The sequence below is a fragment of the Somniosus microcephalus genome, unplaced genomic scaffold, assembly GCF_052327205.1.
Source record: "Somniosus microcephalus isolate GS21.2 unplaced genomic scaffold, FLI_Smic_1.0 scaffold289, whole genome shotgun sequence".
Lineage (NCBI taxonomy): Eukaryota > Metazoa > Chordata > Chondrichthyes > Squaliformes > Somniosidae > Somniosus > Somniosus microcephalus.
In genome coordinates, this window is record NW_028225476.1 from 222,838 (window position 1) to 247,836 (window position 24,999).

At 51.7% G+C, this 24,999-nt stretch overlaps 1 protein-coding gene across 3 annotated transcripts in view; it reads left to right on the top strand.

Moving 5' to 3' along the window:
- The window catches only part of LOC147081943 (E3 ubiquitin/ISG15 ligase TRIM25-like), a 77,178-nt gene that overhangs the window by 14,101 nt on the left and 38,078 nt on the right, over nucleotides 1-24,999 (top strand). For all 3 annotated transcript variants that reach the window (XM_085980582.1, XM_085980581.1, XM_085980583.1), the window contains exon 2: nucleotides 22,483-22,578. In XM_085980582.1, the coding sequence (XP_085836708.1) occupies nucleotides 22,483-22,578 (96 nt within the window). The remainder of the gene's footprint in view (nucleotides 1-22,482; nucleotides 22,579-24,999) is intronic.

Below are 24,999 nucleotides of genomic sequence, written 5' to 3' on the forward strand. Positions count from 1 at the left end.
CTCCTCGATGGAGTAGGGCAGGTTGCCGGCCTTAATGAAGTGGTAAAGTCTGGTGACCCCGGGGTGGCAGAGGTCGTTGTGGAGGGTCTGAAGTCTATCACTTTGCGCGCTGGCGCATGTAATTCGTGACAGAGCATCGGGGGGTTCGTTCAGCTTACCTGGCCGGTACAAGATATCATAATCGTAGGTGGAGAGCTCGATTCTCCACCTCAAGATCTTGTCATTCTTGATTTTGCCCCTCAGCTTGTTATTAAACATAAAAGCGACCGAACGTTGGTCGGTAAGGAGGGTAAATCGTTTGCCTGCCAGGTAGTGCCTCCAGCGTCGTACCGCCTCCACAATCGCCTGGGCCTCCTTCTCGACCGACGAGTGTCGGATCTCAGGGCCCTGTAGGGTCCTTGAGAAGAAGGCCACCGGTCTCCCCTCCTGGTTAAGGGTGGCGGCTAGGGCGAAGTCGGATGCATCGCTCTCGACTTGGAAGGGGATGGACTCATCCACTGCGTGCATAGTGGCCTTGGCAATGTCTCCCTTAATGAGGGAGAAGGCTGCGCACGCTTCCTCCGTAAGGGGGAAGGATGTGGACTTCATGAGGGGTCTGGCTTTGTCCGCATAATTGGGCACCCATTGGGCATAGTAGGCGAAGAGCCCCAGGGTTCTCTTAAGTGCCTTAGGGCAGTGGGGGAGGGGTAGCTCCATGAGGGGGCGCATTCTTTCGGGGTCGGGGCCGATGAGTCCGTTCTCTACTACACAGCCAAGGATGGCAAGGCGCGAGGTGTTAAACACACATTTCTCCTTATTGTAGGTGAGGTTCAGCCGTTGGGCTGTACGGAGGAATTTCTCCAGATTCACGTCGTGGTCCTGCCGGTCGCGGCCGCAGATGGTGACGTTATCTAGGTAGGGGAATGTGGCCTGCAGTCCGTTCTGGTCAACCATCCGGTCCATCTCCCTTTGGAAGACCGAGACCCCGTTGGTGACACCGAAGGGGACCCTAAGGAAGTGGTATAGGCGCCCATTCGCCTCGAAGGCGGTGTACTGGCGGTCCTCGGGGTGGATAGGGAGTTGGTGGTAGGCCAACTTAAGGTCGATGGTCGAGAATACGCGGTATTGTGCAATCTGATTGACCATGTCAGATATGCGGGGAAGGGGGTATGCGTCCAGCTGGGTGTATCTGTTTATGGTCTGGCTGTAGTCGATGACCAGGCGATTTTTATCGCCGGTCTTAACGACCACGACCTGGGCACGCCAGGGGCTGTTGCTCCCCTCGATGATGCCCTCCTTCAGGAGACGCTGCGCCTCAGAGCTAATGAAAGCTCTGTCCCCAGCGCTGTACCGCCTGCTCTTGGTAGCGACGGGTTTGCAGTCGGGGGTGAGGTTAGCGAACAGGGAAGGTGGCGGCACCTTGAGGGTGGATAGGCTGCAGGTGTTACGCGGTGGGCGGTTTAACCTTCGCTGGTTGTCGACTGTGAGTGGGGGGAGGGGTCCACCGTATGCTAGGGTTACACTTTGGAGGTGGGATTGGAAGTCCAGCCCTAGTAGGACGGCAGCGCAGAGCTGGGGGAGGACGAGGAGTTTAAAGTTTTTATACTCTGTACCCTTAACCGACAAGGTCACAGCACAGTAGCCGCTAATGTCCGTGGCGTGGGACCTCGATGCCATCGAGATTCGGTTGCGCGTTGGCAGGACAGGGAGGGAGTAGTGGCTCACCGTGTCTGGGTGGATGAAGCTCTCCGTGCTTCCGCTGTCGAACAGGCAGGTCGTGGCGTGGCCGTTTACTTTGATGTCCATCATCGACTTGGACAGGTGGTGTGGGCGGGCTTGATCCAGAGTGACGGAGGCTAGCGTGTAGGTAAGCGAGTCGTTGTCGTCTGCGGGCGAGGCGGTCGTCGGGTCCGGGGGCCCGGTGGCAGTCGGGCGTGGTGGGTAAAATGGCGTCTCCCACGAGGTAGGACAAAATGGCGGAGAAGATGGCTGCCCCCATAACTCACATGAGGCACTATTGGGGTCGGTTGCCTTGATCAAAGATGGCCGCCCCCATGACTCACGTGTGGGGATACTGGCCTCAGTTGCCGTGAAAGAAGATGGCCGCCCCCACAGTTCGCATGAGGCACTGCTGGCCTCTGAAGATCCGCTCCTGCAGGCCTTAGAGAAGTGGCCTTTCTTCCTGCAGGTTGCGCAGGTAGAGTTCCTGGCTGGGCAGCGCGACCTCGGGTGCTTCTCCTGGCCGCAAAAGAAGCAGCCGGCGGCCCGATCGCGGGTGCCCGATGTCGGAGCCGGTACCGGGGGTGGCGGGCCCGGTCGGGTCCGGGACGCCGACGCTGAGGTAGGTCCCGGGGGCGGCGCTGCGAAGGGTATTGCGGTAGGGGTCGGGCCCGAGTCCCAGGGTCGCGAGCAGTACCTGGAAAACGCCTCCTGGTCCTGATGGGCCACCTCCAGGGAGAGAGCGAGGGCTTCAGCTTTGTCCAGGTCGAGGTCTTTAGCTTCAAGCAGTCTTTGCCGTGAGTAGTCGGACCGTAGGCCTTTCACAAAGGCATCGCGGATATTATCTTCCGTATTTTCAACAGCCGTCACCGCTTTAAAGTCACAGTTCCTGCCGAGTGCTCTTAGCGCCCGTAAAAATTCAGCTACAGACTCTCCTGGCTGTTGCGGGCGGGATCTTAGGAGGTGCCTGGTGTACATGTAATTTACCGGGCTGCGGTACTGCTGTTTCAGTAGGTTGATAGCGGCTTCGTACGTAGTCGTGTCCTGGATGAGTGCGTATACTCTCGGGCTCGCTTGGGCGTTCAGAAGTCTTAGTTTGGATCTCTGCGGGGCGCCGGATTCTTCCAGGTAGGATTCGAAGCAGTCCAGCCAGTGTTTGAAGTTGAGGGCTGCGTTTGCTGCCTGTGGGTTTAGATCCAGGTACGGTGGTTTGAGGGCTTGCAGCCAAGCCGGCTGGTGTGGCTGTGCTTCTGGGAGGGCTTCTGGCTGGCCAGTAGTAGACATCTTTAAAATTTAGTCTACATATCAATCCCCAACCCCGACTGGTGGACTTTTCGCGCCAGCTTCCATCTTGAAAACAGCTTCTCCCACTGGTTTACTCCATTTCTCCTTGCTCATACTGTTTAAGTCCTTAATGTCCTTGTTAGCCGTCTCCATGGCTTGTGCTTTTTTAAGTGCCGTCTCAAACGTTAATCCTTCTTCTGACAGCTAACTTTGCTGTGTACTGTCGTTGTTATCTCCGCATACTAGTCTGTCCCTTAACATGACTGTGAGCGCATTTCCAAAATTACAGTCCTGTGCGAGCTTCCGAAGCTCCTCCACATACTCAGTAACGCTTTCTTCCGCCCTCCTAATCCTCGAATTGAATTTCCATCTCTGTACTATTTCACTAGGTTTCGGATTGAAATGATTCTTTAGTAGACTCACCAACTCGTCAAAAGATTTTTCCCCTGGCCGCTCCGGGCTCAGCAGATTCCTCATCCTCACACAACTCAGTAAAATGGCCCTTTTCTTTTCAGCACTGTCCACCTCGTTTGCCATAAAGAAATGGCCCAGTATTTCACAATACTCCTCCCAAGACTGCGAATTGCTGTCAAAAGGTGCCACGGAGCCTACCGTTCCTGCCATCCTTGGAGTCCGGTCACTTTAGCCAAAAAATCAAACTCCGTTTCGACTCCCGCGGCCTAGCCTTGTGCTTTCCCGACTAGTTTGCTAACCAACCCGAGCACCTCTTCCAAATACTCCAAAACTCTTCCGTCCTTTATTCTCGTCGCCATATGTGGTATCTTGAGGTGGCCATAGATAGAGACAGACACAGGTTAACTCCTTAACATGGTTTAATCAACACTTGCACATAAAAGCTTCTGCCATGAGGCAGCAAAAACAAAGAGTACCACCAGTACAGATCAGACTTAACTCAGGAGAGCAATTGCCACAGCACCACCTGGTGGATCAGGTTACTCATAACCTCCCAGGTTACTACAAATGGGTTGAAGCCGAGCCTTTGCAAGGCATCGTCTTGGTCCAAGTCGGCACCACGCTGTGACATTTGATGTCTACTGATGTCTGCAGATGAGGTCTGGAACTCTAAACACTGCTGGATCTCTGCCCGCACCAACACTTTTCTAGCAGAGGTCGCTTTGTAACTCTGTGAAACCATTTTTATGTCAAGGCTACTCTCGGTAATCCTGCACCATTAACAGTCATGCAGTCCCGAAAAACATAAAATCCACTGTGGCTCTTCTAGAGAGTCCAAGGGGTTAATTAGTCAATTCACGATTTCCTTCTGTCACCCTGGGGAAATATCCACTCAAATTAAGAAACTTCAAATTTAACAAAGCTCAAAATCTGTTTCCATTCAGCAATGTGAAAGTTGTTGCTTGGTGAATTAAAGCAGCTGTCAGCGGAAGGGGTTAACTGCTTTGTGTGTTTATAAGGAGGCGGAGCAGATATGGTCAGACTGTCGCAGCTTGTGTAACACAGCTTTCACCTGAAGCTCAAAACATCGCCCAGAGAAAAGGAACCAAACTCCAAAAGTCTCAGTGCCGTCAAAACCTGCACAAAGATCCTGATACAATTCAATTCTGGATTAATTTTAAACACAGTCTTGTCAGGAAAGGCAGCTTTTCAGTTGGTTCATCTCATTTAAACTGCAGAAAGCAAGAGCAGTTTTGAGCTGAAATCCAATTCAAACAAAGTGCTTTGAAGAAGTTCAAATTGATGGACAACCCGACCCCGTCCTGCAACTGGAACTTGGGATTCTTCAAAGCTGCATTTTATCTTCTTTTGTAGAAAAACTCTTTGGGGGGGAAATTGGGCTGGTTTGCGCTGCTCGTTAGCGCCCGGGCACGGTGCTGCTAACGCCTCCCGCGAAATTCAGCGGGTGGTTAGCGGCGGCGGTAGCCGGTAGCGCCACGCGAAACTGCACCGCCGGCAATTACGTCATCGCCGTACGCAGCGCCCCGCTCGCGCTCCGGCCGCAAACTTCCCTTTCGCCCCGACCTATCACCGGATGATATGTCCGACAGGATCGGGGGCGTTTCTGCAGCGGTGGTGATGCTACTTAAAGGCCAGGTGTCGGGCGGCCATTTGTATTTTGGCCGACTGCCAGCACCTGCCCCCTTTCCCTTTGTTTCTCGGGGTGCCGGCCGCGATCGCTCCTCTTGAGTGCCGGGCTGTTTTCACCCACCCCGCTCCCCGGTGGTCCAGCAGGGCCCCGGTGCGCGCAGAGCTAGGCCCCTCCCCATTAATCAGGGGGGAGGCGAACAATGACACGGTGCTACGAGCCGCCATGCGTGGCGCTGCTACACGTAGCGCCGTGAAATTCAGTCGTGGCTCCCCAAGCAGGAGGGGGAGTACTTTCCAGTAGCACACCACCTCCTGCTGGGGGCGCTACCACTGAATTTATGAATTCAAAACAGAAGGACTCAATATCTCAAAACTAATACCCACGTGTGTACATACATAGAGAAAGCAAGGAACAAACTGAAGACAGCCTATGCTTATAGAAAAGACATTGATTAAAATGTTTAAAATGCTCCCAACATGATGGACAAGACGACAGAGGGTTAAACTGCTTTTTGCTCTGTGAAGGGAAAAGTGGGCGGAGCTGACACCACAAACAAACATCACACAGACACATTGTTAAGAGAGACTTTCAAACAAAAAGAAAGCTGCAGCTTGTTAAACATTCGTAGCATTCTTAATGTCAAGCCCTCAGCCAATGGGGACGGTAGGATAGTGATTATGTTACTGGACCAGTAATCCAGATGCCTGGATTTATAATCCCGAGATGTGGTCCAAATCCCACCATGGCAGTTTGTGAATTTGAATTTAAATAAATAAATTGGGAATAAAAAGCTATCGGATAGTCGTAAAAATCCAACTGGTTCACCAATGTCCTTTAGGGTAGGAAATCTGCCGTTGTTATGTCCGCGTATAAATAAAACACATACTGCAGGAGAACGGTGTAACAGGTGTTTACTGAACGTAGGGTATATTGGAACTAACTGTACAGATTACTACTCAGTGTTATATACAGGTGTGGTCACTGCTGGTACTGCAGTATACAGGGGCTGTAAAAGATAGTTCCTCCCTTAAAGGTACATACATTACAATTCCTCCCCTTTTAGATTAACAGTACCATAACATTCATTAAACAATTAAATAATAACTAATTACAATTACAATTTTGTACAATATACATTAGCTGAAAATAATCTCTTATAAATTCAATCTTTGGGGAGGCTTCCTGATCCTTTCTGGATAGCGCCTTTCTCGAGTGTCTTGCTCTTGCGGCGGAGGCGATTCTGGCCCCTTATCATTGGTTGGTTCATCAGCTTCCGATGCTACTGTTTCTGAGGTAGATGCAACCTGTACTTCGGGCTCATCACCAGGTACGTATGAGCGAGGCATGGGGTTGACTTGTTCCTGTGACTCTAGGATCTGGTCAGCATGGCGTCTCACGATGCTCTCTCCAACGTCCACTGTGTACATTAGTGGTCCCTGCCGTGTGCATATCGTTCCTGGCTGCCATTTTTCTGTTCGGTAGTCACGGGCCAAGACTGGTTGCCCTACTTTGAAGCTCCTTGTTGGCTTCTCATTGATGTGCTGGAATTGCTTGTTTTCCACATCTCGTCGTACATTTGGTTTGAGTAAATCCAGGCGAGATCTTAATCTACGGTTAAAGAACATCATGGCTGGGGCCTGGTTGGTGACTGCATGTGTCGCATTCCGGTAGGCTAATAGGAAAGTGTCCACCTTGTGTTGCAGTGGAATGTTGTCGTTATACATCGCCTTTATTGCTTTTTTAAAGGTTTATACGAACCTCTCAGCCAATCCATTTGTGGCTGGATGATATGGGGCGGATGTGTAATGCTTTACCCCATTATTTCTCAAGAACCTCCGGAAATCTTCGGACACAAACTGTGGTCCATTATCGGAACAAATCTGTTCTGGCAAGCCATTCCTGGCAAAAATGGTCCGTAGGACTGCAATAGTTTTCTCCGTGGTGGTGGAGGACATTTTGATGACCTCAGGCCATTTCGAGTGTGCATCCACGGCTATTAAAAACATTGAGTCCATGAATGGACCAGCAAAATCAATGTGTACCTGTTGCCATGGAGATGAGGACCACTCCCATGGGTGTAGAGGGGCATGTAGTGGTGCATTTTGGACTTTCTGACATCCTGAGCAGCTCTTGGTCATTTCCTCGCTTTCTTTATCGATTCCCGGCCACCACACATAAGCCCTGGCTAGGCTTTTCATTTTTACCCCTCCCAGATGACCCTCATGAAGCTCATTGAGCACTCTTATCTCTCAACTTGGGTGGAATTACCACTCGGGATCCACACATCAAGGTCCCCCGGCACACTGACAGCTGTTCTCTCCTTGACGAGAATGCTGGCAACAGTGAGTCGCCATGTGCTGGCCATCCCTTCACTGTCAAATCATATACCCGAGACAGTGTCGGGTCATTTCGGGTTTCCTTCTCTATACTTGCGTTTGTTACAGGTAGATATTCGACTATAGTTGAATGGAATATTTCAACAGGATCCACTGCAGGTGCTTCCTCCACCGTAGGCAGTGGCAGGCCCATCAGCGTTTCCATGCTGTTTCGTGCCCTTATACTCAATTTCGTATTGATGTGTCCCTAGAAAAAGGGACCATCTTTGCAGCCGTTGCGCAGTCATCACTGGAACGCCCTTCTTTGGGTTAAAGATGGAGACAAGAGGCTGGTGATCAGTCAGCAAGGTGAATTTCTGCCCGTGCAGATAGTGATTGAACTTCTTCACCCCCCAAACTAGGCTGAGGGCCTCCCTGTCAATCTGAGCGTAGTTACGCTCGGCTGAGGTTAATGAACGTGACGCAAAGGCTATTGGCCTCTCTGAGCCGTCAAGGAATTTGTGTGACAGAACCGCTCCAACGCCGTAGGGTGATGCATCACATGCCAACCGAATTGGTAGTGTTGGATTGTAATGGGCCAATACTTCTTTTGAAGTGATTAGGGTTTTGCTTTTCTGGAAAGCACGCCTACATTCGTCACTCCATTTCCATGCTACTCCAGTTTTGCAGTAGGGCGTTCAGTGGGTGTAGTATAGTAGACAAATTTGGCAAGAACTTATGGTAGTAGTTTACCAGCCCGAGGAACGGCCTCAGTTGTGACACATTTTCCGGTGCTGCAGCCTTGACTACTGCCTCAATCTTGTCTGGGGACTTATGTAACCCCTCTTCATCAATCACGTGGCCACAATACGAGATTTGTTTCCTGAAAAACTCGCATTTGGGGTGGTTGGCTCGGAGCCCATATTTCTGTAATCTAGTGAGCACCTGCTCCAGGTTGGCAAGGTGATCACTGTCATTTTCGCCCGTAACCAGGATGTCGTCCAAATAACACTGGGTTCCTGGGATCCCTTGCAGGACATGTTCCATTGCCTTCTGCCAAATAGCCGGAGCTGATGCTACCCCGAATACCAGCCGGTTATATTGGTAGAGACCTTTATGAGTGTTGATTGTGAGGTATTTTTTTGATGCTTCTTCTACCTCCATTTGCAGATACGCTTGGGACAGATCAATCTTAGTGAAGCGTTTCCCTCCAGATAGTGAGGCGAAAATATCTTCAATCCGCGGACGTGGATATTGCACGGTGTGAAGGACTGGGTTCACAGTTAGCTTAAAGTCCCCACAGATGTGAACCTTCTTTGGCTCCCCAGGCATGCTGCTCAACAACTTTTTCATTACAGGAACGATGGGTGTGGCCCACTCGCTCCAGTCCAACTTGGACAGTACACCTGAATGTTCCAGACTCTCCAGCTCTGATTCGACGGCTGGGTGCATCGCATAAGGTAACGGTCTGGCCTTAAAAAAATTTGGGTTTGCGTTTTCTTCAATTTTGATCATTGCAGTTATGCCTTTTAGTGTTCCAAGTCCTTGCTGGGACACTTCTTTCACGTCAGTTAGGATCTTTGACAGTCGCCCAGGTGTGACGTCGTCATCCTTTTTGTCAGCCACAGTCAGTGCCTGAATGGAATGCCAATCCAATTGTATTTTCTGGATCCATTCACGCCCCAGTAATGGTGGTCCTCCATCTTGTAATATATACAGATCCAGTTTCTGTATTTCCTTACCGTTGTATTTAACGGGCACCCTTATTTTTCCTTTGGGGTAGTCTTTTTGCCCCGTATACATCTTCAAGATAATTTTTGTGTCTCTCAAGGGTATATGTGAATAGCCGCTCGTAGTCTCATTGATTCATGACTGTTAGGGCTGATCCTGTGTCCAATTCCATCTTTACCTGGGACCCTGCTATCATGAGAGTGACCCAAATGGTTTGGTGATCCTCCTTTGCGATCACATTGTGTAACTTCAGGCAACTTAGTCTCCTGCTTTCGGAGTCGCTATCACTCTTTTGATCTTCTGAACTACTGTCCGTCATCTTCTGTACTTTCTTGTACTTTTCTTTAGTAGTTCTTTTAGTGTTGGTTTTCTTTCCCGACCTGCAGACTCATGCTATGTGTCCTACTTTTCCACACTGTCTGCACACTTTGTCCTTAAACCAACAATCCTTCTGGTCGTGGGTTGTTCTGCCGCAGCGATAGCACTTCTCTGCTCCATATGCCATTTCATTGGTGCTATATTCTTGCGGCTTCTGTTGTATTTCTGCAGCGCCCCGTGCTGCTGCTTCATAGGGTACCGCAACACTGAAAGCCTTTTCCAGCGTAAGGTCCCTTTCCGATAGAAGTCATTTCTGGGTTCCTTCACTCTGGAGCCCACAGACAAACTTACCCCTTAAGGTATCTGCCAGTCCTGCTCCAAACTGGCAGTGTTTCGATAATTTGCATAGTTCCGTGAGATAATCAGCATTACTTTCGTCTTTGTGCTGGTTTCTTTTATGGAACTTGAATCTTTCTGCTATCAGCAGCGGTGTAGGGTTTAGATGTTCCTGTAATATAGTGACAATATCCTCAAAACTTTTCTCCATTGGTTTAGTTGGGGTTATTAAATTCCGTAATAGGCCGTACGTTCTCGCGCCCATGAGATTCAACAATACCGACGCCTTCTTCTCATCGGACACCTCATTTGCCTTGCAGTACACTTCAATCCTCTCAACATATGTAGCCCAGTCTTCGACTTCATTGTCGAAAACAGTGATACTGCCACTCTTCGGCATCTTGGGTGTGGTTTAAAATGGCGCCTCCCGCACTTTTCCTTCTTCCCCAATGGTTGAAAATGGCGCCTCTCGCGCTTTTCCTTCTTCCCCCGCTGCTGCCAATGCTGCTCCTAGCGTTTCTTATGGTAATGGCGGCGCCCTGTGGATTTCACGCGCTTCCCCTGCACTGCTGCCAACGCCGCTCTCGGCGGTCCTCATGGCAAATGGCGGCGCCTCGCGGCTTTCTGCGCGTCTCTCTCTCTCTTCCTCTCTTCAACACTGCCCCCTGCGTGTCTCTTTTTCTTTCCCTCTTCAACGCTGCCCGGCTCCTGAACACCGGCCGCGCCCTGTGCGCTCCACCCTCTCTCTCTCTTTCTTCCCGTCGACGCTGCTCGGCCCTCTTACCGTGCCGCTCGGTTGAGCTCTAGCCCGCCACAGTCCGGGAAGAGTCATCGCACTACCTGTTACCAGCCCGATTTGCTGGACCACCTCGACTGGAGAAGCAAGCCCAGCTCTCAACAGTCTCCCCCGTGATTCTCTAATCTCCGATGGATTACTGGGCGGTTGCCCGCGGTTGACGCCTGTTTCTCTGGCTTCGACCTCCAAGATGCTGATCTTCAGGGACGAATCCCCGTGAGGTGATGCAGAACTGCAGGTGAGTTCGAACCTGCTCGTCGCCACTGTTATGTCCGCGTATAAATAAAACACGGACTGCAGGAGAATGGTGTAACAGGTGTTTACTGAACGTAGGGTATACTGGAACTAACTGTACAGATTACTACTCAGTGTTATATACAGGTGTGGTCACTGCTGGTACTGCAGTATACAGGGGCTGTAAAAGATAGTTCCTCCCTTAAGGGTACATACATTACAGCCGTCCGTACCCGGTCTGGCCTATATGTGACTCCGGACAAACAGCAATGTGATTGACACTTCACTACCCACAACAAAATGAAGGCTCTCGTTAGCGCCCGGGCGAAATTCAGGAGGTGGTTAGCAGCCATGCGCAGTGTACTACATCCAGTTCTGGTCAGTCCAACAACAAGTACTGTGTCCAGTTCTGGTCAGACCAACCTCGAGTCCTGTGTCCAGTTCTAGTCAGTCCCACCTCGAGTACTGCGCCCAGTTCTGGTCAGTCCCACCTCGAGTACTGCGTCCAGTTCTGGTCAGTCCCACCATGAGTACTGCGTCCAGTTCTGGTCAGTTCCACCATGAGTACTGCATCCAGTTCTGGTCAGTACCACCTCAAGTACTGTGTCCAGTTCTGGTCAGTCCCATCTCGAGTATTTTGTCCAGTTCTGGTCAGACCCACCTCGAGTACTGTGTCCAGTTCTGGTCAGTCCCACCTCGAGTACTGTGTCAAGTTCTGGTCAGACCCATCTCGAGTATTTTGTCCAGTTCTGGTCAGACCCATCTCGAGTATTTTGTCCAGTTCTGGTCAGACCCACCTCGAGTACTGTGTCCAGTTCTCGTCAGACCCACCTCAAGTACTGTGTCCAGTTCTGGTCAGTCCCACCTCGAGTACTGTGTCCACTTCTGGTCAGTCCCACCTCGAGTACTGTGTCCACTTCTGGTCAGTCCCACCTCGAGTACTGTGTCCAGTTCTGGTCAGTCCCACCTCGAGTACTGTGTCCAGTTCTGGTCAGTCCCACCTCGAGTACTGTGTCCAGTTCTGGTCAGTCCCACCTCGAGTACTGTGTCCAGTTCTGGTCAGTCCCACCTCGAGTACTGTGTCCAGTTCTGGTCAGTCCCACCTCGAGTACTGTGTCCACTTCTGGTCAGTCCCACCTCGAGTACTGTGTCCAGTTCTGGTCAGTCCCACCTCGAGTACTGTGTCCAGTGCTGTTCAGTCCCACCTCGAGAGCCGTGATTGAGTTGGCCTCCACCACCATTTCAGGCAGTGCATTCGTGATACTAGCCACTCATTGCATAAAAAAGTTTTTTCTTATGTCACCTTTGGTTCTTTTGCCAATCACCTTAAATCTGTGTCCTCTGGTTCTCGACCCTTCCGCCAATGGGAACATTTTCTCTCTATCTACTCTGTCCAGATTCCTTATGATTTTGAACACCTCGATCAAATCTCCTCTCAATCTTCTCTGTTCTAAGGAGAACAAATCCAGCTTCTCCAGTCTATGCACGTAACTGAAGTCCCTCATCCCTAGAATCATTCTTGTAAATCTTTTCTGCACCCTCTCTAAGGCCTTCACATCCTTCCTAAAGTGCCGTGCCCCAGAATTGGACACAATACTTCAGTTGAGGCCTGATGCGCCATCAATTACTCCAAAGACTGAGGTTAAGCGAGTAACAACCAGGCTTTTATTAACTAAAGAATGAAGGTCTAGTCTCGAGTGGTCGACCCGTCCAGAATCCTAAGGGACTGGGAGGTAGTCACTTATATACCTGGAATAGTGGGAGGAGTCAGCCGAGGCATGTCCAGAACTGTACCTAGTGGAATACACATACAGACACAGACAGGTATAACAGTGGTTTACCACATTCACCCCTTGTTTAAAAATGAGTCCGGCGGGGTGAAGTGTATTTAAAAGTTCGTGTATTGGAGTCTCTCCGGAGGTCTTTTCTGCCGCTGTGATCGACGTGGCGACGGCAGGGGTGGTGGAGCTTCCGGCGTCGCGTCCCGTGTAGGCTGGGGCACTGGAGTGTAGTCCTCGTGGGTGACGGTCCAAGGCGAGCCGGCTGCTGGGGTTGGATATCGGGTCGTGGGGGGGTTGGTAATGGGTAGTGGGTTACAGCGGTCCCCGAGGGTGCGAGGTCTCGTATGGAGACTGTGTCCCCCCGCCCGTCCGGGTACGCAATGTAAGCGTACTGGGGGTTGGCGTGGAGGAGGTCGACCCTCTCGACTAGGGGGTCCGTTTTATTGGTCCTCACGTGTCTTCTCAGTAGTACCGGCCCTGGGGACGTCAGCCATGGCGGTAACGCTGTCCCCGATGTGGACTTCCTTGGGAAGACAAACATTTTCTCGTGAAGGGTGGCATTGGTGGCAGTGCAGAGCAGTGACCGAATCGAGTGGAGCGCATCGGGGAGCACCTCCTGCCAGCGGGAGGTCGGAAGGCCCCTAGACTTTAAGGCTAGTAGGGCGGCCTTCCAAACTGTTGCATTCTCTCTTTCCACCTGTCTGTTCCCCCGGGGGTTGTAACCGGTGGTCCTGCTTGTGGCTATACCCCTAGCGAGCAGGTACTGGCGGAGTTCGTCGCTCATAAACGATGAGCCCCGGTCGCTATGGATATAGCTGGGGAAACCGAACAGGGTGAAGAGGCTGTTCAGACATTTAATGACCGTGGCACTGGTCATGTCCGGGCAGGGGATAGCGAACGGGAAATGGGAGTACTCGTCAATGATGTTGAGGAAGTACACATTGCGGTCGGAGGAGGGGAGAGGCCCTTTAAAATCGACGCTCAGGCGTTCGAAAGGGCGAGTGGCTTTTATCAGGTGGGCTCTGTCTGGTCTATAAAAGTGCGGTTTGCACTCAGCGCAGACTTGGCAGTTCTTGGTCATGGTCCTGACCTCCTCAGTGGAGTAAGGCAGGTTGCGGGCCTTGATGAAGTGGAAGAACCTGGTGACCCCCGGGTGGCAGAGGTCATTGTGGAGGGCCCTCAGCCTATCGATCTGCGCGCTGGCGCAGGTGCCACGCGATAGGGCATCTGGGGGTTCATTGAGCTTCCCAGGCCGGTACAAGATCTCGTAATTGTAGGTGGAAAGTTCGATTCTCCACCTCAAGATCTTGTCATTTTTGATTTTGCCCCTCTGCTTGTTGTTGAACATAAAAGCAACTGAACGCTGGTCAGTGAGCAGGGTAAATCGTTTTCCGGCCAGGTAGTGCCTCCAATGACGCACAGCCTCCACAATAGCCTGGGCCTCCTTCTCGACCGCGGAGTGTCTGGTCTCCGGGCCCTGGAGGGTTCGTGAGAAGAATGCCACAGGTCTCCCCGCCTGATTAAGGGTGGCGGCCAGAGCGAAGTCGGACGCCTCGCTTTCCACCTGGAAGGGGATGGATTCATCCACTGTGTGCATGGTGGCTTTGGCAATGTCCTCCTTGATACGATGGAAGGCCGAGCGGGCCTCTGCCATCAGGGGAAAAGAGGTGGATTTGATCAGCGGACGGGCTTTGTCTGCATAGTAGGGGACCCACTGGGCGTAGTAGGAAAAAAACCCTAGGCACCTCTTCAGAGCTTTTAGGCAGTGGGGCAGTGGGAGTTCCATAAGGGGACGCATCCGGTCCGGGTCGGGACCGATGACCCCGTGTTCCACAACACAGCCAAGGATGGCGAGGCGGTCTGTGCGGAATATGCACTTCTCCTTGTTATATGTCAGGTTCAGGAGTTGGGCGGTGCGGAGGAATTTCTCGAGGTTTGCGTCATGGTCCTGCAAGTCATGGCCGCAGATGGTCACATTGTCTAGGTAAGGGAAAGTGGCCTGCAGCGCGTTTTGATCGACCATCCGGTCCATCTCCCTTTGGAAGACGGAGACCCCGTTGGTAACGCCAAAGGGAACCCTAAGGAAGTGATAGAGGCGGCCGTTTGCCTCAAAAGCAGTATACTGGCGGTCTTCGGGGCGGATGGGGAGCTGGTGGTACGCTGATTTCAGGTCAATGGTCGAAAAGACGCGGTACTGCGCGATCTGGTTGACCATGTCAGCTATGCGGGGGAGTGGGTAGGCGTCCAGCAGGGTGTAGCGGTTTATTGTTTGGCTGTAGTCGACGTTGTTTCTCGCCGGTCTTAACGACCACAACCTGGGCTCGCCAGGGGCTGGAGCTGCCCTCAATAATCCCCTCCTTCAGGAGCCGCTCCACTTCAGTTTTGATGAAAACCCTGTCCCCGGCACTGTATCGCCTGCTCTTTGTGGCGATGGGCTTACAGTCGGGGGTGAGGTTAGCAAACAGTGGGGGGGGTGGGACTCTGAGTGTGGAGAGGTTGCATCTGGTGCGCGGCGGGCAATTTGGAGGCTGCTGGCTGCGGACTGTGAGTGGGGGGAGGGGGCCACCGTACGCCATCGTAACGCTTTTGAGGTGGCACTGGAAATCCAACCCCAGTAGAACGGCAGCGCAAAGTTGGGGCAGGACCAGGAGTTTAAAATTATTGAACACAGTCCCGTCTACTACTAGTGTCACCACGCAGTAGCCGCCAATATCCGCTGACTGGGACTCGGCGGCCATAGAAATCCGCTGGTGCGCAGGCAGGACTGGGAGAGAGCAACGCCGCATCGTGTCGGGGTGGATGAAGCTCTCTGTGCTCCCGGAGTCAAAAAGGCAGTTTATTGCATGGCCGTTTACCTTAACGTCCATTTTGGACCGAGCTAGTTGGTGCGGTCTCGTTTGGTCCAGCGTAACAGAGGCCAGCGTAGGGGTCAGTGTGTCGCTGCGGGTATCAGATGGGGGGTGGTTGGTGGCCTGCTGCGTCCCGGCTGGTGTCCAAGGTGGCGGCGTCCATGATTCCCATGTGGCTGGAGTCGTCCAAGATGGCTGCTGCTGCGGTGGTTCGCACATGGCTGGGGAGGCCCAAGATGGCGGCCCGCACGGCCCACACGCGGCGCTGTTGGGGGCCCAAGATGGCGGCTCGCACGGCCCACACGCGGCGCTGCTGGTGTTCGGGGTGGCTTTGGCCTTGCAGACGCTAGCGTAGTGTCCCTTTTTCCCGCAGCCCGAGCAGGTCGCATTCTTCGCCGGGCAGCGCGCTCTGGGGTGTTTGGCCTGGCCACAGAAGTAGCATTTCTGGCCTTGGGATACTGCTGTCTGGCTTTGGGACACTGCTGCGGTGGTTGGGCCGTTGTTGGGCTGTGGCTGGGGTGGCACGGTGCTATGGGGCTGTCCTACCGTGTCCCAGGTTGTCGTTCCCCGCGGCGTCCATGGTGCAGAGGAGTAGGCATCCATGCCCCGGTAGGCTGCGTCCAGCGTTAGTGCGATTTCGGAGGCTTTGTCGAGGGTGAGGTCACTCTGCTCCAGCAGTCGCTGTCGGGTGTAGTTGGACCTGTGGCCCGCTACGAAGGCATCCCGGATCAGTTCCTCCGTGTACTTAGTGGGCGTTACCGCCTTACACCCACAGGCCCGGCCAAGCACGGACAGTGCTTGGAGGTATTCCTCAGTCGATTCCCCAGGTTGTTGCTTGCGACTCCCCAGGAGGTGCCTGGCGTAAACTTCGTTCACAGGGCACGTGTACTGGGTCTTGAGGAGCTGGAGGGCGGCTGTGTACGAGGTCGCGTCCCAGATGACTGAGTACACTCGGTGGTTCACCTTGGAGATCAGGACAGTTTGTTCGCATCCGTTACGACCGCAGTGGAGGCAGTCAGGAATGCCTCGAAGCACATGAGCCAGTGAGCAAACTTGGTGGAAGCGTCCGCTTCCCGACTGTCCAGGTCCAGGCATGCTGGTGTGAGGATCTTCTCCATTATAAAAAATTTAGTTAATAAAATTGATGCGCCATCAATTACTCAAAAGACTGAGGTTAAGCGAGTAACAACCAGGCTTTTATTAACTAAAAAGAATGAAGGTCTAGTCTCGAGTGGTCGACCCGTCCAGAATCCTAAGGGACTGGGAGGTAGTCACTTATATACCTGGAATAGTGGGAGGAGTCAGCCGAGGCATGTCCAGACCTGTACCTAGTGGAATACACATGCACACACAGACAGGTATAACAGTGGTTTACCACAAGGCCGAACCAGTTTTTTTTATAAAGGCTCATCATAATTTCCACGCTTTTATACTCTATACCTCTATTCATGAAGCCCAGGATCCCTTAAGCTTTTTTATCTGCTTTCTCAACCTGCCCTGCTACCTTCAATGATTTGTGCACATATACCCCATGAGCTCTCTGTTCATTCACCCACTTTCAGTCAGCATGTTATTTCCAGACCTGAGGGGAATTGAGAGAGCTGCTCATTGCCCGTGTCCCATTAGGGAACGCAAAGTGTTCTTAGTGTCTCCCATATAGGGTTTGGCAAAAGGCTCAACGTCCTTGTCTTTACTGGTGTTCACTCTGTCCGAGACCACTTGATAGCTGATGCTGTGCCATTGGCGATCCCTTTACCGATACACGTACACATCAATCGAAGCCCTTTCCCTGCTGGTCCGTGTGTGAACCGCCCCGTGTTGACCATGGCCGGGTCTCATTGCTGGTATAACTCATGACGACACAGTGCCAGTCGCCCGAGAGGCTTCTCGATTCACCGAGGGGCACGACGCTGCCCAACACGCCAGCGAGCAATAAGGTCATGGGTCAACCACGGGAATATATCTGAAAGAGGGAATATATGCTCTTGGTTAATATCTGACATCAGTGGTTGTTTAGGTTGCAAGCATAAAATATCTATAATCATTGACTAAATCAGGGCTTCAATCTCACTAAATGATCTAATTTAAAGAATAATGGGGAACAACTGGGTCGCGCCCCCTTTGGAGCATTAACTTCGCCGGGTCGCTGCTTTTAGCCCCTCAAAAAAGTTATTGCCCTCTTGCCGGAAATTGAATGGTAACAGCCCCCAGCAGGAGGCGGGGCTCCTGGAAGCGCTCCCCCTCCCTCTGGGGGGCTCCCATTCAGTATTGTGGCACCACGTGTAACAGCGCCATGTGTGTCGGCACAGAGCGAGGCGGTACTGCAGGCCTCACTCCCCTGTTTAAAGGGAGGGGCCTAGCGCAGCGCACCGGGCCCTGCTGGACCACCGGGGAGCGGGGTGCCTGCAAAAGAGCCCGGCACTCAAGAGGAGTGTCGGGCTGACCGATCGTAGCCGGCACCCCGCAGGAGGAGGCGAGAGGGAGCAGGTGTTGGCAGGCAGCCCAAAATAAATGTCCGTCCGACACCTGCCCTTTAATTTGCGGTGCCCCGGCCACTCACACGGTTCCCCGACCCTGTCGGACAATCTCTTTAACTGAGACAAACCCTGAAAAGAACCTGCGAGAGACTCGCTCGGCCTCATCTCCCGAGGTTTCTCTCTCTCTCTTTTGGAGCTGGCGAGCAGCCAGCAACATGCGAGAGGCTCGAGCTTCTCTGTCTCTCTCTCTCTCTGTGTTGGAGCTGGCGGCTCACAGACTGGTTTGAAATTAACCCTTTCAATCCCACACACACATGTACCTTGGGAATTTCCAACTCCAAGTCCTTCTCTTGGTGTTTTTAATGGTTCTCACCTATTCCTCAGGTAGGGAGGGTTCAGGATGTTCCAACTCCCCTCATCCTTTAATCAAAGCAGACAATTCCAAGCTCTGGGTTTTCTGTGACAGCCTCTTAATTAACCGTTTGAACCAACACACTGCACCAATTAGAATGATGAGGACAATTATCTGGGCTGTGACAAAACTCACTGATATTATTCTAGCCCCTGGGTGCTGAGCTGTGTTGTTAACCATCTCCCACCATGCATCATTCCCAAGGGTAGACGTCTCCTTTTCGGACGTTGGGATGTTTTACTGCGTTAAAGGCGCTTTATAAATGCAAGTTGTTGTTGTTGGGCTTTGATTAACAGGTTTTCTCTCTCTCCAGGTTTTCTCTCTCTCCAGATTATCTGATCAGAAGATCGGGGGGTGTCTGGAGGTCTTTGCTTATCTGCCCCGTGTGGTCCCGATGTCTCTGTTAGCGGCCAGGCTATCTAATACACTTTTCTCATTGTTCGGTATAGGTGGCGACACAAACATCTCCAAGAGAAAGCTATCAATTAACGATTCTCACCTACACTTTCCTGACTTTCACTTTAATGTACTCGTGGGTGCCCGCACACATCTTTCAGTCACCTGGGGCAATGCCCCTAGACCCCATTTGGTGGGGCACTTTCTCTGCTTCCATCACAACCCTTCAATCACTGCCTGTCATACCATTTCACTTATCCTATTAATTACCATTTCATCTCATTCCTGAACTCTGGAGGAATTTTACTGTCCAATACAATATTATCATCAACCCATAAAACACAGAGTAAACATTCCCAACTTGGGCCAAGTCATCAACACATTTTTGTTTATTATATCATTTCAAAATTATCCCAAATCCAGAGAGCAGTATTGTGGGACTGGCAGGACTTGTCAATGTAATCCAATCCAGCCAATAACCGCCCCATCAGTCTACTCTCAATCATCAGCAAAGTGATGGATGGTGTCATCGACCGTGCTATCAAGCGGCCCTTACTCACCAATAACCTGCTCACTGATGCCCAGTTTGGGTTCTGCCAAGGCCACTCAGCTCCTGACCTCATTACAGCTTTGGTCCAAACATGGACAAAGGTGCTGAATTCCAGAGGTGAGGTGAGAGTGACTGCCCTTGACATCAAGGCAGCATTTGACCAAGTGTGGCATCAAGGAGCCCTAGTATAACTGAAGTCAATGGGAATCGGGGGGAAAACTGTCCACTGGCTGGAGTCATACCTAGCACAAAGGAAGATGGTTGTGGTGATTGAAGGTCAATCATCACAACCCCAGGACATCGCTGCAGGAGTTCCTCAGGGCAGTGTCCTAGGCCCAACCATCTTCAGCTGCTTCATCTATGACTTTCCCTCCAACATAAGGTCAGAAATGGGGATGTTCACTGATGACTGCACAGTGTTCAGTGCCATTCACAGCTCCTCAGATAATGAAGCAGTCCATGCCCGCATGCAACAAGACCTGGACGACGTTCAGGCTTTGGCTGATAAGTGGCAGGTAACATTCGTGCCACACAAGTGCCAGGCAATGACTATCTCCAACAAGCGAGAGTCTAACCACCGCCCCTTGACATTCAATAGCATTACCATCGCCGAATCCCCCACCATCAACATCCTGGGCACACCATTGACCAGAAACTTAACTGGACCAGTCACATAAATACTGTGGCAACAAGAGCAGGTCAGAGGCTAGGTATTCTGTGGCGAGTGTCTCACCTCCTGACTTCCAAAAGACTTTCCACCATCTACAAGGCTAAAGTAAGGAATGTGATGGAATACTCTCCACTTGCCTGGATGAGTGCAGCTCCAACAACACTCATGAAGCTCGACACCATCCAGGACAAAGCAGCCTGCTTGTTTGGCACCCCATCAACCACCTTAAACATTCACTCCCTCCACCACCGGCGTACCGTGGCTGCAGTGTGTACCATCTACAAGATGCACTGCAGCAACTCGCCAAGGCTTCTTCAGCAGCACCTCCCAAACCCGCGATCTCTTCCACCTAGAAGGTCAAGGGCAGGTTTGTTTGAGGGTTCGGGGGAAGCTCTCCTGCTCCTCCAGGCCCACACGCAGTGCTGGAAAAACACTTGGCTGCTGGATCTGGCAGCTCCCACCTCCCTTCAGCTGTGGGGACTCCAGAGCCCCAGGATAGACGGCCCGCAGCCGTTAAATCCAATCGCTGCCAAAATCTGAGGCACGGCACCTCATTTAAATATTATAATTACCGGCCCGCCTCTCCTGAGCGGGTTACTCGGCCCAGACCCAACCCACCACCGTTAAACCGGAAGGAGGCACCTTCCCCGCTTCTTGTCTCCACCACCAACAGTCTCCTGAAACCCCTCTCCTCTGCCCCACCTCCCTCACCTCCAACAACAAATGCCAGAAGCTCAGGGACTTCTTTCTCAGCAAGATTGAGGCCATCGTTCAGCTCCCTCTGCCACTTCCCTCCTTTCTCCAAGCACAACAAACCAAACCATCCCCAAGTTTGCCCCTGCTCTAGCCCTGAACTCACATCTCTCCATAATTTCTCTCCTATCTCCCCTCATGCCCTTTCTGTGCTCATCTTGTCCATGAGACCCACCTTCTGCTTGCTGGAACCTCTTCCCACTAAACTACTGACCACCCAACCTCCCTTCCTGGCCCCCATGCTCACTGATAGTGTAAATAGCGCTCATCTCCTCAGGTACTCTTCCGCTCCCTTTCAAGTCTGTCATCATCGCCCCACTCCTCAAAAAAACTCACCTTGACCCCTTGGTCCTTGCAAACTACCGCCCCATCATAACCTCCCTTTCCTCTCCAAAGTATTTGTATGTGTTGTCGCCTCCCAAATCGGTGCCCCTCTTTCCAGCAACTCCATGTTTGAACCTCTCCAGTCAGGTTTCTGCCTCTGCCACAGTATTTAAACAGCCCGACTAAAAAGTCCCAAATGACATCCTGTGTGACGATGACCTGGTGCACTATCCCTCCTCATCCTTCTCGACCTGTCTGCAGCCTTTGACACGGTGTCACACCATCCTCCTCCAACGCCTGTCCTCTGTTGTCCAGCTGGGTGGGACTGCCCTCACCTGGTTCCACACTTACCTATCCAGTCATAGCCACAGAATCTCCTACAATGGCTTCTCCTCCCGCTCCCGCACCGTTACCTCTGGAGTCCCCCATGGATCTATCCTTGACCCTCTCCTATTTCTCATCTACATGCTGCCCCTCGGCGACATCATCTAAAAGTCACAATGTCAGGTTCCACATGTACACTGACGACTCCCAGCTCCACCTCACCACCACCTTTATCGACCCCTCCACTATCTTTGATTTGTCACGCTGCTTCTCCGACATCCAGTGCTGGATGAGCAGAAATTCCTCCAACTAAATATTGGGAAGATTGAAGCAATTGCCTTCGGTCCCGGCCACAAACTCTGTTCTCTAGCCATCGATTCCATCCCCCTCCCTGGCCACTGTCTCAGCCTGAAGCAGACTTATCGCAATCTCGGTGGCCGATTTGACCCTGAGCTGAGCTTCCGACCCCTGATCCTCAGCATCACGAGGACCTCCTACTTCCACCTCTGTAATATCGCCCGTCTCCGCCCCGCCTCAGCCCATCAGCTACTGACACCCTCATTCAGGTTTTTGTTACCTCCAGACTTGACTATTCCAAAGCTCTCTGACCGGCCTCCTACCTTGCACCCTCCATAAACTAAAGCTCATCTGAAACTCTGCTGCCCGTATCCTAGCTCGCACCAAGTCCCATTCTCCCATCAGCCCTGTGCTCACTGACCTGCATTAGCTCCTGGTCCGGCAACACCCTGATTTCAAAATGTTCACCCTTGTGTTCAAATCCCTCCGTGGCCTCCCCCGTCCCTGTCTCCGTAATCTCCTCCAGCCAATCCCACTCCAGAAACTCGATGTTCCTCCAATTCTGGCCTCTTCTACATCCCTAACTTCCTTTGCCCCACCATTGGCAGCCCTGCCTTCATCAGTCTAGGCCTTGGGCTCTGGAATTCCCCCCCCAACCCTCTTCGCCTCTCCCTCTCCTCCTTTAAGACGTTCCTCTAAACCTCCCTCTTTAACCCAGCATTTTCTCACCTGTCCTAATGTCTCCTCCTTTGGCTCAGTGTCAATTTTTGTCTGATTACGCTCCTGTGACGCACCTTGGGATGTTTTACTACGTTAAAATCGTGATATAAATGCAGGTTGTTACTTTAAACACTTTCCAATGAACTTTACAGGAAGAATTGGAGAGAGAAATCGAGAAGCTTCGGCGAGTCCAGCAGAATTGTTCCAGCAAAGAGCGAGACTTGGGGAGATCAGAAGCGGAAATAAAGGTAGGGAAAAGTGGAACTGGATTTCGAAAGGGTTTCTCTCCCCACTGAGTCAATGAGCACATCAGAAACAGGCCTTCCAAACCAGGCTGGTTCTGTTGGGGCTGACTCACAATCAGGAATGGTAGCGTAGTGGTAATGTCACTGGGCTAGTAATCCAGAGACCTGGACTAATGATCCAGGGAAGTGAGGTTCAAATCCTACCACGGCAGCTGGGGAATTTAAATTCTGTTAATTAAAAAAAACCATCTGGTTCACTAATGTCCTTTAGGGAAGGAAATCTGTCGTCCTTACCTGGTCTGGCCTATATGTGACTCTGAAGTTGCTGCAAGTGGAAAATGCTGCTATTGTTATTTAAAGGCTTCTGCTCACAGTCACAGCGGCCTCGCAGTCAAGTATCTTTGGGAGAGGGAATGGTGGAAGCGAAAATAGTGGAGAAGATGTGCGCAGAGGGAGGAGGAGGAGGGCAATGAGAGTTCTCAACAGGAGGCCTTACCCACCTAGGGTCTTCTCAGAGCACTCCTCTTATGTCCATTTAAGTGAGGAGCAGTGTATTAGGAGGCTACACTTCACCAAGGAGGTCGTCACAGAACTCTGCCATCTCCTGCAGCTTGAGAGCAGGGTGAACACGGCTCTCAGTGACAGTCAAGGTCACCGTGGCCCTCAATTTCTTCGCCAGCGGATCCTTCCAATCTGTAGCAGGAGACATAGATAACATCTCACTGCTCACCGTCCATCTCTGAATCCGGGCGGTCACTGAGGCTCTCTGCACCAGGAGAAGGAACTACGTTGTCCTCTCACTGAGCAGAGAGAAGAAGGACGAGGACGCATGTGGCTTTGCCAGGATAGGGGCTTCCCCATGGTGCAGGGCGCCATCGACTGCACCCACGTGGCTTTGCAAGCGCTATATAACAATCCTGAAATCTTCCATAACTGCAAAGCCTACATAGAAACATAGGAGCAGGAGTAGGCCATTCGGTCCTTCGAGCCTGCTCCACCATTCAATATGATTATGGCTGATCCTCTATCTCAGTACCATATTCCCGCTCTCTCCCCATAATCCTTGATGCATTTTGTGTCTAGAAATCTGTCTATCTCCTTCTTTAATATATTCAGTGACTTGGCCTCCACAGCCTTCTGTGGTAGAGAATTCCACAGGTTCACCACCCTCTGAGTGAAGAAATTTCTCATCTCAGTCCTAAATGTCCTACCTCCAGCCTTCTAGCCGTTCTATTGGCCAAGTCCACTTCCATTCTTCCCCGTGAGGGCCTGTTTACTTCGTGCAATTTATTCCATTGTGGCATTCAAGGCCTGTTCCACCATCACCCTAGCGGCCCTCCCTGGTGTATCATCCACACTCAACTTGTCATCCCACCATGAGCTCTAGACCAGGCCGGCGAGGGTTCTGCCTGGGAGATGGAAATCACCCAAGGCGAGTCTGAAACTTGAAGGCAAAACACATGATTATTTGCACAAACCAATCCTCCGCAGAGGTAGTTCTTCTCATCGCTCAGAGAACACCACTGAGTTGGAGATGCCTGAATTACCCTAAAGGCTCTACCATCACCACCACTGCTGAGTCCTCATCTATCGGTTTCAGGGTGTTACAGGTACATATGATGTAGTGCTCTGACTCATTTGTAAGGCGTTTGGTTTCCTCATCCTTACAAGGGTTCTTTGACTCTGGGTTTTACAGGAACAAAATCGTAGATGACACAGAGGTTTAGGTTCAACCCAAAACTGTTAGTTTATAAAAAGCAACAAAACACAGACAAAATCCTGTTGCGATTTGGCTGAAACTTACAATCACCCATCCGGCCGGTCGTTACCGTTGTGGATTGTAGGCCTGGATCGGAGATGACCTGCCCCCGTCCTCCTTTATCTGACTGCAGCTGCCTACACAGCGCAAACCCCTTGTAGAGTCAGCTGTTATATACAATCACCCATCCGGCTGGTCGTGGCCGGCGTTGATTGCAGGCTGGGAGCTGGAGATGACCGTCTTCCCTTCCTTATTACACCTGGCAGTCGCTGTAGTCAGAGCTAGCTTCCGAGAGAGAGAGCTTCCGAGAAAGCTTCTGAGCGAAAGAGAGAGAGAGCTGTGTGTGGTTCCTTCTTACAGTTCTTCCGTCCTGCCTTTTCGAGTCTGGACCTTCCCCCAACTCTTGTATTCCAATCCACACCCAGTAATCCAAACCACAGGACACGTACAGGGCTGGGGGATGGAAGACAATTCCTTATCTTGTCTCCCCCTCCCTGTGGTACATATTTGATGTGATTTAGTCTTACTGCTGATGTGTTTTGCCCAAGGTTAAAGTGTTTTTCATTGAGGCCAGGAAGTCCATTGTTCCAGCGAAATTGGCATCGTTGTCTTATCCATTGAAGATCCATCGAAACCCATTAAAACAGGAAGTCTCAATATCCAAA